This window comes from Pteropus medius, unplaced genomic scaffold, assembly GCF_902729225.1.
Source record: "Pteropus medius unplaced genomic scaffold, Ma_sr-lr_union100, whole genome shotgun sequence".
In the NCBI taxonomy this organism is placed as follows: domain Eukaryota; kingdom Metazoa; phylum Chordata; class Mammalia; order Chiroptera; family Pteropodidae; genus Pteropus; species Pteropus medius.
In genome coordinates, this window is record NW_024354911.1 from 1,471,766 (window position 1) to 1,485,920 (window position 14,155).

General features: G+C 38.2%; 1 protein-coding gene across 18 annotated transcripts in view; it reads right to left on the reverse strand.

Annotated features, from left to right (window-relative positions):
- Positions 1-14,155, reverse strand: part of PEAK1 (pseudopodium enriched atypical kinase 1) — a 256,260-nt gene that overhangs the window by 51,962 nt on the left and 190,143 nt on the right. For all 18 annotated transcript variants that reach the window (XM_039856423.1, XM_039856428.1, XM_039856435.1 and 15 more), the window contains one exon: positions 10,860-14,101. In XM_039856423.1, coding sequence (XP_039712357.1) covers positions 10,860-13,987 — 3,128 coding nt within the window. In that variant the 5' untranslated portion in view covers positions 13,988-14,101. The remainder of the gene's footprint in view (positions 1-10,859; positions 14,102-14,155) is intronic.

A 14,155-nucleotide genomic window follows, 5' to 3' on the forward strand; every position in this document is an offset into this window, starting at 1 on the left:
GTAAAAAACGAGTAGAAAAATTTTAAGGAGCATCATTATTCAGATGTGATACAGTGAAAAAGGGGAAATGAAATAAGTAACCACTTATGAAAAATAGGCTATTTTAAAAAGGAGTTGTTTTGGGACCAATTCCTACCTTCTGAAGTTTATTCTTAGAATACAATTTATACAAACTCACAAAATGTTATAAAATGAGTATTTGGTATAGTATGACATTTATGATTTTATTAGAAGCCCTAGCTGGATGAAAACCACTCTGAAAGAAACGACATTTATGACACCAACAATGTCTTCCAACGTGTAGCCACTATCTCAGTTCTTTGTATCAATAAAGGATAGAGGTGAGCACAAAAGGCAGGCCCCCATGATTCAAAAAGCTGCTTATAAGAAGAGAAGAGAAACCATAGCACCTGTATCTTTTATCCACCCTGCTTTCCTAAAATCTCTCTTTTGTTCTGCTGTTCGTCTGTTCCATATCATCCATAGATCTTTGTGACCCGCCAAGGTCAGGTCCAGACTGTCTGCAGGTCTTCAAGATGCATCACAATGAGGCTGCAAAGTATTTTTCCAACTTTACTCCAAATTTTCTGAGACAAAATCCTTCAGCTCCAGACAGGCCAATGTATTTCTACATCATAACTCCCCGTCCCTTGGGCACACCATATTCTACAACTTTGCTGTGCCTATTTTCCCTTCCTAGAGTTGCCTCCCTTCTTTTTAACATCTATTCCAAACTCAGCCAGTCTTTAAAGATTATTCTAGTCTCACATTGCCCATGACGTCTCACTGTCCACCGGGACCTCTTCTTTCTTTGAACACCCAACTGAATGTTTATGTCACCTCCACATTTATATTTTGAAGCCCTAACCTCCTAGTGTGACTGTATCTGGAGATGGGGCCTCTAAGAAACAATTAAGATGAAATGAGATCAGAAGGGCAGAGCCCTGATCAGATAGGATTAATGTCCTTATAAGAAGAGACACCAGAGGGCTTGGTCTCTCCCTTTACCTTTCCGCATACATTCACTGAAGAGAGTGAGGACATAGTGAGAAGGCGGCCATCTGCAAGCAAGGAAGAGTCCTCACCAGAAACCAAATCAGCTGGAACCCGATCTTGGACTCTGGCCACAGGAACTATGAGAAAAAAAATTTCTGTTGTTTAATTCACCCCATCTATGATATTTTGTTATGGCAGTCCGAGTTAACTCATACCGCAGGGAATGAGCATTACAGCAAGCACTCAGGAAACAGGTGCTGAATAAATCAAATCAGGTGAGGTCTTGGCAGTGGGGTACTAGAGAATATCACCAGGATCTGTTTCCTCACTCCTCCCAGCAAAATTTCTCCTTGTATCACCATGGAGAAAGGAATTGGGACAGGTTCCAAAGTGAAGCATCCAAGGGATGGGGATGAGAATGGGAAACTCCCTCCCCACTAAGAAGTAAGAGGAACATGACATCTTCCCAGATACAGCGTGGAGCTTCATCAATGTGCTAGCAGTACTGAAAAGCCAACAGCTGATTCCAGAGGCTATTTCACTTCTGCATAATCAGTGTGCGTTGCTATCATCACTCTGTTCTTTTCAGGCAAGCCTTTCTCCCTGCTATTAATAAATCACCATTATAGAGGCACCAATAAGGATAAACTACTTGTCCTGGAATTAAACTTTTAAATGTCACCTGATCAATACCCTACTACAGTTATGCTAAATAATCACTAACTGAAACTATGGTCTAGAGGTCTGAATTCAGGTCTAGAAATTAGAAACTCAAATTTAATTTCATTTCTGCCACCAATGATACTCTGTCCACGTCTCCCATTATTCAACTATAAAACAGGTGTGGTAACATTTACAGGAGTATGCATTCATTAGGAAATTCACATAAACTGCTTTTAAGAGAGTGAACAACTATGCCAGTGTTGAATACTTTAAGATTGTTTCAATGAATCAGTGCACATCACTATGACCCTTACTGGTCCCACGCCTTCTTGTGCTCTGGCTAACTTTATAAAAGACACGTAGACAGCGACAGACTCAACAATCACCAGCAAGAGTACAAGAAAAATCACTGCAGGTCCAAACATCTCTGAAGTCAGAGTGGTCTTGGCAATGTCAACAAATTACTTTGTTTTTCAATTTCCTATAAAATACAAAAAATGCACTGTCATAGATGTTGGGACAATTGAGATAATGTGAAACTGTTTTAAGAATTACCTAATAAGACACTGGATTTAACCTCAGGCAAACAAAAAAATAATACTGACCCAATAAGTCAGAGAATTCTCAGTTTGAGTCTTCACTTTGGAATATATTCATTATGAGACTCTAAGCAAGCCAGCTTACTTTTCTGGAGTTTTATCACTTCCCAAAAGGGAAAGGAACATAAAGCTGTCTGAAGACCACTCCATCCTGGTGCATAAACATAACCATTCTGCATCATTCTGTGATTAGGAACAAGTGAGATACTTATGAGTTTTCTCTAAAGCAGAGTTTTTAAAAAAATCAACAGTAAGGACTTTATGAACTCATCTAAACTTTAGGAACAATATGTCAGCAAATGTAGAAGTGATCTCTATAAATGCTAATAGTCCAAAAGTTTGTTTACAGCAAAAAACACGTGAACAGGAGAACAAGCAGCTACTTTCAGCTTCTATTTCCAATTATTTTTCTTTATGAGAAATAGGAATTTGAACTTCAGAGGCCAGTTTGGTCCTAAGCATGAAAAGATGACTTTGATAGGGTTCTCTTAGTAGAGATAATGCAAATTAAGATATAATTGGAACATAAGTATTTTAAAAATTTAAGCTTCTGACTTTCCAGAGGGGATAATGTCACATTTTACCATAGTGTCTTTTTTCTATACTATATGTGCATACACACATATATATAAAGAAACTTAGGCTTTGGTTACTTTAGCAAGCAGCAAACCTATTTGATGTTTAGCATGCCTGGCAACCACAGACAAATCAGCTATTATTTGAGTCCAGGGATCAGCAAACTTTTTCTGTGAAAGGTCAAGTAGTAAATATTTTAGGCTTTACAGGCCATATGATGTCTATTGCAACTACTCAGTCCTGCTGTAATAGTGGAAAAGAAGCCATAGACAGCATGTAAAAGAATGAATGTGGCTGTTTTCCAATAAGACAGGCAGGACTTGGCCCGCAGGTCATAGTTTGCTGAACTTAGAATGTATTAGATGGCTCCTAGGATTATTGAGGAATGTGGCTTAATTCTAAGAACTAAGAAGATATAAGGGCCTGGGAGGTGAAAGGAAGGCTTATACAAATGCACAGCATTCCCAAGGGAGGAAAGGTGTGCCAAATCTAATTTGCCTGACAGAAATAGGAGTTGGCTGAGGACTGAATAGAATTCCAGCAGTGCGAGGCATAGCTAGATTCCTGAGATAGTTCTGGGAATCCTAGAAAAATCCTACTTATATGGTATCCAAAAGTACATGCTGGAGATTTTTGCTAATTAGGAACATGACATTCAGGGTTGGTAGAGTTAGAAAGCTTAGCCAAAGGTCAAAAGGCCATTCAGGGGGGCAAATGATATCCTTACCTTCGGCTGGGAGCGTTATAGTTACTTTAGGTGAGTTAGTTATTTTCTTAGTCATGGGCTAAGTTTTTCTGATTACAAAAAAAAAAAATTTTTAACTAAATTTTTAAGAACATGTATGTGATTGACAAGATTGCCTGCCAATTATGAAATTAATATGATTTTAGTCATTAATAATTAAAAGTTTACCACTATGGTTTACTGGAAAGACTACTAGAAAGGTATACTTCAGGAAGAAGGAAATTGAATCCAAAAGGGAGGAGCAAAATGAAGAAAAAAATAGTAAAAAAAATAAAAAAGTGATAAGCATATGAATAAATCTAAAATAGAAAAGAATGCTGTGATGAGGAGTAATAGGGTGGGAGGAGTTTCTTAAGACTGGATAGCCAGTGAAGATTTTTTTGAGGAGGTGACATTTAAATTGAGAGCTGAATGACAAGGATCTAGCCATGCAGAGATAGGAAGGAAGCATTTCAAATAAGAAGATAGCTGACATAAAGGGGTACGGTTGGCATGTTTGAAGAACAGAAAGAAAACTTGTATTGTGAGAAGTTCATGAGCAAGGGGGTGAGTAGGAGATAGGTTAAACAGGTAGGCAAAGGTCATATTATATAGGAACTTCCTTCACTGTGTTGAAACAATGGGATTTGCATTTTAAAAAGAGTACTTAATTTGACCTAGAGAGACTAGATTAGCTAGAAGGGAGATCAATTAAGATGATGATGATGGGTTGAGAAATGATGGTGGGTTGGACTAGGTGGTAGAAGACAAGGTGGAAAGAAGTAAACAGCTTTGGGATATATTTGGAAGGTTAACAAGACTTGCTGACATTTTGGATATAGAAGGTGAGGGAAAGAGAAGAATCAAAGGTGACTCCTAGTCTTCTGGCTTGAGCTGAATGGATGGTGGGACCTTTTACCAAGAAGGGAAGATTTTAGATGGAATAGATTTGTAGGAAAAATCAAGAGTTCCGTTTTGGATATGTTTCATTTGAGATGTCCATTTGAAATTTAAGTGGAGATACCAACTGGATACTTGTTATGTAATCATAAGAGAGAGATCAAGGATGAAGATACAAATGTGGGAGTCATCAGAACATACATAATATTTAAAGTCTTGATACCAGATGATGTTTAGCCAGGGCTTAGCCATTAAAGTTTAAAGAACCCTTTTTAGTAATATGGTTATGATGGGGAAAAAAAAGAACTTACCTTCTGGAGATACATACTGAAATATTTACGAAGTGAAATGATGTCTGGAATTTGCTTAAAAATAATGGAAGGAAGGGGATAGAGGTATAGATGAAACAAAATTGGTCATAAATTGTTATTTGTTGAAGTGTGGGTCTGGGGTAAATGATATTTCATCTTACCAATCTATCTATGTTTGTATATGTTTAAAATTTTCTATCATAAAAAATTTTAAATATCCTGTTAGAATAGCTATAATCAACAGAACAAGTAATAACAAATGCTGAAGAGGATGTGAAGAAATAGGAACCCTCATACGCTGCTGGTGAGACTGCGAATTGGTACAGCCACTATGGAAAACAGTAAGGAAGGCCCTCAAAAAACTAAGAATGGATCTACCATATGATCCAGCAATCCCTCTACTGGGTATTTACCCCAAAGACTTGAAAACTCATATCTAAAAGATGATGTTCATAGCAGCATTATTCACAGTGGCCAGGACATGGAAGCGACCGAAGTGTCCTATGATAGATGACTGGATAAAGAAGCTGTGGTACATATATACAATGGAATATTACTCAGCCATAAGAAGAGATGAAATACTGCTATTTGCAATAACTTGGATGGACCTTGAGAAAATCATATTAAGTGAAATAAGTCAGACAGAAAAAGTTGAAAATCACATGCTATCACTTATATGTGGGATATAAACCTAAAAGCAATAAATGAACAGGACAAACAAACAGAGACTCATGGACATGAACAATGGACTGACTAGTGGTTACCAGAGGGTAGAGGGGACGAGGGAGGGGGGAGGTAGATGGGAGGAAAAAAATTTAAATCATTTCTTCAATTAAAAAAATAAAAAATAAAGATAAAGTTTAAAATAAAATGAAAATAAATAAAAGGACCCATTTTAAGATGGTTTACATTAAAAGGTAGTCCTGTAGTACTGATTCCATGGTCAACATTACAAACAAAGCACTCAGAAAAAAGAAAAGCCAGATTAATCAGAGGTTCATGAGCAAGAGAGTAAGATTAAACAGGTAGACAGAGGTCACATATATAGGGCCTTGTTCAGTGTGGGGAAATGACTGAATTTACATTTAAGAAAGAGACTTGGCTGTTCTATGAATAGATTGGCAGGGCAAAACATTAAACAAGGATTATCTTAAGTTCTTGTGCCCTAAGCATAATTTGTAAAGAGGTCAACTTGTACAGCTAGCTGCTTTACAGGTACATATTTAGTCCTCATAATATCTCCATAAGCTAGGTATTATGATCACTATTGTATAGGTTGGGAAGCCTCCGCTTAGAAAAGTTAAGTACAAAGTCACACCAGTGGTGTGATTCAAATCTTTGTCTGATTCCAGTGCTTGCATTTGCTCATTATGCAATATTATCCCCTAATCTGTGGACACCAGAGTTGCAGAGATGGTAGACAGGCTACTGCTGCTAAAAGCGACAGTGGAGCAATTCCCTCCTGGTCACAAACCAGACTAACCACACTCAATTAAGTTCTCTTGATCCAGACTAGCCAGATAGAAATGATGCCCATGAGTACATTCCTAAGCCAAAATTTAACTGGTATACCTGTCACTGGTGTTTCCACCTCTCAGCCCATTTTCAGTACTAATGCCAGAAGAGATTTTTATTTAAAAATTTTTTTTAAATCTCAACTCACACTACCTTCCCTCTTAAAAACTTTCTGCTTACAAAATCTACATGATAAAGGCCAAATGTTTCAATGTATCATGCAAGGCTATTCACTGTCTGTCTCAGCAGTCCTCAAACTTTCTTCTCAGGATTCCTTTATACAGTTAAAAATCATTGAGAACGGCAAGGGCTCTTGTTTACGTGAGCCCTTATCTACTGACATTTATTATATTCGCAATTAAAACTGAGAAAAATTTAAAAGTTATTAATTCATTAGAAAATAATAAACCCTTTAAGTATTAACCTAAACAATATTTTTTTCAAATCTCTCATATCTGGCTTAATAGAAGACAGTTAAATTCTCATATGTGTTTCTGCATTCAATCTACTGTGATAAGTTATTTTGGCTAAATTATATGAAAAAAATCTAGCAGGAAAGGGAAGAGTACCTTAGTGGCCTTTTACATAATTGTGAATTTTCCTCCTTGGTACTATACCAGAACTTGGTAAGTGGTAGTTCCTTAAGGGTAACTTTCAATGTGGAATCTGAAACCATATCAATGAACTTTTTGTGTTCAGTAACATTAAAATCCATTGGTCTAACTTGCAGTTTTACTCACAGATCTTTTACTCATGGGTCATTTGGAAGTTATTAGTTCACTGAGTTAAGCAGCTCTTCCAAATGTTGACACATTTCATTATATAATATTGAAAAATCTTTTTGCTAATATCCCCAACAATCTCATCAGAAAAATGTTCAAGTATTAACAAGCCATCAAGGTCATGGTGATAAATAAAAGTTTTCAAAAATTCTTTCTTATTTTTGCTTTAAAGTTTTAATTTTATCATTGACAACAAATATTCCCAGTTGTTTCTGCTGAATAGGCTCACTACATTCATTCTTAAGAAAATACCTGCCAAACGTCCAAGAGTGAACAACCACAATTCATCAGCCACTTGTTCTTTTGAGATGGTCCATGAAAAAAGGGGCTTTGTAATTCAAATTTTGAAACAAACTATTTCACAAGTGTTTTTCATTAAGACAACTATTAAACTTTGGTATCCAGCAGAAGTACTCCATGTGTACTTTCCGTTTAATCACACAGATATATATTTTTAAACAGCCGTATATTCAAGGGTTGAGATTTAATAACATTTACAACTTCATCAAGGACATTCTTAAGTGAAACCAATGTTTTGGATTTTCTTTTTTAAACCTATTAGTATAATATGGTGGCATGACTTTGATTTGTGCTAAGGTATAAGTAGTTTTACCTGTTGTAACAGTGAAAAAGACAAATAATGTCTTAGTATTATGAAAATGGTGAATTTTGCAGGGTCACTATTTGACCTTGTATGAACCACATTTGAAGAACCACTGGTCTATTCATTATCCTTTTCCAGTCACCTGTCCTGCTCCTGTTTGCCATAATCATCTCTGTGACTTTGCATGTTATTCTTTTTGCCTACAATGTCTTTTATAACCAGCTGGCAAAGTCTTATTTGTCTTTTAAGACCTGGTTTGTATTTCATTTTTGAGATGTCTCCTTTAAGCTGATTTTTGTGCTTCTGTGCCACTCCGCATAAACATTGTTTTAGCATTTATCATACTGAGAGCAGAGGGGCTACTATCATTTTAAAATACCCAATACATACAAGACTCTGTGCTAATTCTTTTGCATATTTTCTCATTATATCCTCTAATTCTATATGATAGGTATCATTATAGCCACTGTACACAGAAGGACCAGACAGACAGCCGAAGCTAACATAAAACCCAATTATTTCAGCAGTGTGAAAATTTCCCCATTTGTCCCTATTGACACTGTTAAATACTCAATTTATGTTGCCTGAACGGTCAAATAAATGAACTTAGTGACAACTTAATCCCATAATAAAAGGCTCTTCAAAGTCCCTCATGTTTCAGAGCCTACATCCTGGCCTTCAGTATTTTTCATTCCTTATTCCTTATGTTTGGATTTGGAATCATTTACTCATAGAAAAACTTGTATATTCATTTCATACAGCAGTGTATTTCCAGGTACAGCATGGTGACTTAATGATTACACTGCTGGCAAACCAGAAACATAAATGTTGACATTTGAAAGGAATGTTTTTCCTCTCGAAGTTGCTTCAGAAAAATAACAGCGGTGTCTCCAAGTAAATGAGGTGATTATTGTAAAACAAATGGTGTATAGTTTTCAATATGTGTATTCATGTTTTAAACTTTTTGAAAAGCTAAAAAAACTATTTAATACCTCTTTTCTACTTAGTCTTGGACGTTATGAAATGTGAAAATTCCCGTGTGCCTCTAAGAAAAGCGTAATACCTCAAAATTGCTTTAGTTAGATACAGCACGTATCTTTAGAATGGTGGTAAGAGATAAGAGTGGTTCCATAGGTGTGGCCCCAGGACCAGCAGCATCAGCATCACCTGAGATTGCTAGAAACACAAATTATTAGGACCCACCTCAGACCTACTGAATCAGACACTACGGGGTTGGGGGCCAGCAATCTGTGTTTCACAGCCCTCCAGTTATTGTTGTAATGTATGGTTAAACCTGAGAACCCATGAGAAAAACTAATCACATCATCTGGATTCATGAATGTTACCTATAAAGAACTGATACATTTTAGAAGATATGACTGGCCCATGTATTACCAAATCTGTGAAAATATAAACTGTATAGTAAGAAGTCTATCACGCCAAGGGCCTGGGCCATCCTCATGCCTACATATCAGTGGCATGAAGCTAAAGTAGAGAGTTTCATCCTATAGAAGAGAGGCCAAATAATTCCTTGGCTCTGCCTTCCAGGATGTTGGTAAATATCCCATAGCCATTCTAATCTGCAAGAACTATCTGACATTCCCTCACAAGTAACTGCAACCATGTGCTGTCTAAATTGCTTCTTTCCTAAGAAAAACACTAACTTGTAATACATGCATTTTATTACTACTGGACTACAACACTCTATCATCCACTTTCAACTACCAATGACACACTATTATAAATGTACTACCAGGAGTACATTTATAATCACTATTCTATTGCTTTGGTATTACATGGAATTAAGGAAAACAGGAACTTGCTAGCATGTCGACAACAATTTGTAGGTATGTAAAAAGCTTATTTTAGTAAAGAATATATATAAAATTTCCTAGCATTTTGTTAGAAAAAGTGAAGGCATTAAGTGATTACTTCATTTTTATTTATACTTTTCTAAAAAAAAAAAAGCTGGTGAGAGAATCTGCCCAGTTTATTGTCCTTGCCAGAGAGATCACACCTGTTACAGAAGTTTTACTGTCAATCAGGAGGGAGGATGACTCAGAATCAGATGAATGAAGCACCTGGAGCATATCTCTAAGCATAAAAAGACAGGAGATATAAGGAAAACATCCCATTTATTACAAAACTGGGATAGTAGTTCCTTGTTTTTATTGGTAGTTCATTAATGATGCTTACAATACAAATGAGAAAGAAAAAACTTAAGCTTCCTAAAGTTTGTGAATCATTAAAAGACAAAATATAAAAATTTTGTTTGATCTTGCATTGATTAACAATGTTAACATTATAGGAAGAATACAAGCTTTAGAGTGAGGCAGATCAGGGTTTGAATTCTGACTCTGACTAGCTGTGTAAATGTGGTCAATTCTTAACTTACTAGATTTTTAGTTTCCTCATCTGAAGAGTACAACCAATCTGTAGGACTGTCATAAGGATTTGAGATAAATATTTGGGATGTGCCTTACACAGAGTAGATAATCATTAAACAGTTATTACAGTATTAAAGAAAACTAATGCCTAGAGAACTGATGTGGGTATACACTCTGCCTGGCTGAACTGAGGATTAAAGCATAGGTCTCAATATCAATAACCAATGTCTCCAATCTCATTTACATGCGAAATAACTATTAACAGCTTGTACACTATGCCCCACCCCCACTCCACTCTGCAACACTTGGAAGGACAGAAAGAGACAGCAATGAAAAACCAAATATTCCCTTAAAATAAACTACTGCATATAGAGATAACAACTTGGTGAGCCAAAAAGAATTGCTTGAAGAGTTTTATGTCATCTACAGTGAGGGGAAGAACAGTACCACCATTTATTCATTTAATCCTGTTTTGTCTGCACACTATCATAGCATTTCAAAGTAACATATTATTTATTGCTATTAAGGTGTTATGGATTTATTTGCTTTTCTAGGTGAAAGCTCCTCTGCATTCACCAGAATGTAGCAGGCTACTTTAAAGTTCCAGGGCCATAAATCTTGTCCAATGCAATAAGATCACTTTAATAATATGCTAATCTTGGAATGCAGTTATAGATAGATGGCCACTAAGTGCTACTTACAAACAAAAATGGCTCTTCTGTAATCTTAAAGATATAAAAAAACTTAGGACCTGAAAATGTGTTTAAAAATTTCCCATATTCTGCCAGTCTATTTTACATACCTGAGAATTTTTTTAGGAATCTGTGGAGAAGAATGACTCCTTTTCTTCTCTAGGTCCTGTAGTAAACCATCCTCTGTTCCACCCTTCTCCATGATTGCTGACTGGTCTGCCCTGGCCTTGCTCTGATCCACACTGAGGTGGCCTTGGGCAGGGTCGCACCTGTACATGAAGATGATGGCTGGCTTCTCACTGGATTCTCCTTTTGCCTCTGTGAACCAGTGATGGCGCTGAACTGGAGGAGGGGGCAGCATGTGGATGACTGTGCCATCCAGGCCCACCAGTTTCCCTTTCTCTCGGTCTTTCTCTTTATCATCCTCCTCATCTGTTTTCCGACGGCGGAAGAAGCTTTTAAATGATATCCAGCGTTTAGGTTTTGCATCAGCTGCCCGCCTGCTGCTTTCAGAGTGCAAAACTGATTCGGCTTCTGTTGACCTGGTAGAGCTGGCTGGCTTTGTCCAGTTGGTGAAATGCTTCTGCAAAAGGTTACTTGCATGGTAAGGGGAGGAAGTAGAGCGTGGTGGGGGAAAAGGAGGTGGTAGCTCACCTTGGGGATTAGTCACTAATTTGGAGGGAGAGGTGGTGACTGGCTTTGCCAGAGGATCTTTCTGTACTTTGGTGGTAAGATTTTCTGTGGTCTGAGGTGCTTCAGCCTCACTACTGGGCTGAGACGTAAAGAGAGATTTGGGCCGGACTGGTGTACTCTTAGCAGCATCAACATCTGGGGGAACTGCATATAGCTCTTCCACACTGCAAGCTTTAGGGCCAGACTGGGGCATTTCTGGAGGAGACTGTGGGGGTTGGATAGAAGCCACAATCTGAGAAAGCACTGTACTTGCTTTCTCCCTGGTGCTGCTGCCACTGCCCACTATCTGAGACTCCTGAGTGCCTTCTATTTTGGCAACAGGTTCTTGAATGGTTCTCTGGATCTTTGTTGGGGAGTTGTGGCTGGAACTATAGCTTCTCTGTGGTGAAGACTGACCTCTGTTAAGACAGCTGTTAAATTCCTGGACCTTCTGAGCCACTGAGCCCCTTTTACGCTCTGTGCTGTTTGAAAACCCTTTAGCTTGGGGGCATTCAGTGGGTTTGCTAGTGGTGTCATCAGACACTTTGCTTGCAGTTTCTATTTCTTCGTAAGTATGGCTTATTATACTTGTGGTTTTTTCCTTCACTGAAAGTTCTCCACTTGTTCCGAGAAAACTTTTATAAATGGCTAGATTGTCATATGCATTTGGATTGATTACAATAGGAACCTTGACAGCATTTTTGGAACTCCGAGCATAAGCCGGCTCATCATGAATGATTATTGGAAAAGGTGGCATACCAGCATTGTTATAACTATTAAATTTTATTTCAGACAGATTAGGTGACTTAACAGGGATGGTTCTGGAGGAAATGTTTGTAGCTATAGGTGAAGTAGGTGCTGATTTGTGACAGTTTTTCCTTGGAGGGACATTTGGTCCAGTTCCACTACTAATTAATTCTACCTTAGGGATCTTTTGTCGTGGACTAGTACTAGAAGTCCAAACTTCCTGGTATCGAATTGCACTGGATTTCTGGGAATGGGCACTTATGAGTCCTGATGTCAATGCAGGTGATATTACTGGAGAGTTTGGAGTAGAAGATGAGCTTTTTGTCTTGGGGCTATTAACAGGGCCCTCCAGGTGCTCACTGGCCATGGCTGCGGACACGTCCACAACAGTATATGGCTTGCACAATGGCTGTTCAAGATTCACAACACGGTAGGGCTTCGCTTGTTCTTCTACAGGAATGAGGTTTATGGTTACTGCTTGGCCAGCAATATCCGTAGAGGCTTTACTTTCTTCCTTCTCAGTTTGTACAGCAATCTTGCCATCTTTCTCTTCTAATCGGAGAGCAAGGACTGCTTTATGTGTCTCTGGAACTTTCACTGAGCTTCTGGATGCTTGTGATAAATCTTTCTCCTGATTATTGCCAGAGAGACTTTCATAATTGGGCTCACTTTCCTTCATGTCCTTAGAATCTCCTGGGTTACCAGGAGATACTCCCCCATTACAAATCTTCTGGGATATACTACTGGCTGTCTCTGAACGTGATTCTTCTGTTAAAGAAGATTCTGGTGATGTGGAGTCAGATGACACCATGCTCTGAATACTTCCTGGTACATAGGAGACCATGGAATTCTCTTCATAACCATTCAGGATTTCATCATAACTGTCATCATAATCTACAGCACAGATTCTCTGCAGAGACTTATTTCGTAGAGGAACAGTATTCCATTTTTTGTCCACACAGAATCGAACAGGAGATAAAGTGTTTGCCCTAAAGTTTGCGAAGCGAGGTTGCCCTCTCATGCGAATCTCCATGGCCAACAGCTCTTCATCACTCTCATCCCAGCTCTCATGCTCCTCCTCCATGTTACTGAAAAGTTCATCTTCCTCACTCTCCTCACCACTAGAAAACTCTGGGTAACAGAACCGGCCCCCTTCATTACTGATCACTTCTGTGCTCCCACTCAGAATAACGTGCTTGCCCTGAGTATCCTTCATCCCACCCATCATGCAACTTGGTGGAAGCTTTCTTTCCAATGATCGTTTATAGCAATCATTTATTCTTTCTAAGAATGTTTCTCTAGAGTTTGTTTCATTTCCTCTTATCTGAGGAGTAGTATCCAAGCCTGCTATCTCCTTCAACACTTCAGTTAGTCCATTATTGTTATTTGGTATCTTCTTTGCACTATCATTATTGTCGTAAGGTTTAGGAACACGGCTAAATCCTTCGATATCCTCTTCATTATTATTATTAAGTGGTTTCTGAGTCAAGGCTGTCCTGTTTTGGTTTCTCCCTATGATGACAGGTTTGTTCTCACTGTGTTCTTGGATACTAAGCTCACCACATATACTTTGCCCATCTGCTACCATCATAGTGGGCTTCACAGCTATAGTGGGTTTTTTAGCCACAGGAGGCCGGAAGTTTCCGGTGTTCCTGATGCGGTGGTTGTTACTGTGATTGGCATTAGTTTTCACATTGCCATGGGTGATGGGTGCCTTCTCAGGGTCTGGGGGAAACTGGTGCAAGCTTTTAGGTTTAAAGCAGTTCTTGCATTCTCCAGGTTTCCAAACGTGTTCAGTAAAGGTGCTACAAGCAGACATTTTTTAAAATAGAACTTCATAAACAATGCTTTCCTTTCAGTGCATGGCAATACTTCATCCGTTAGTTTTCACCTCCCCTATGTATCACAGCAGCTCTTGTTAAATGTGATCAACCTGTGGGGGATAGGGAGGGGAAAGGAAGAAAATCTGAATGCAAAAGGCACCATG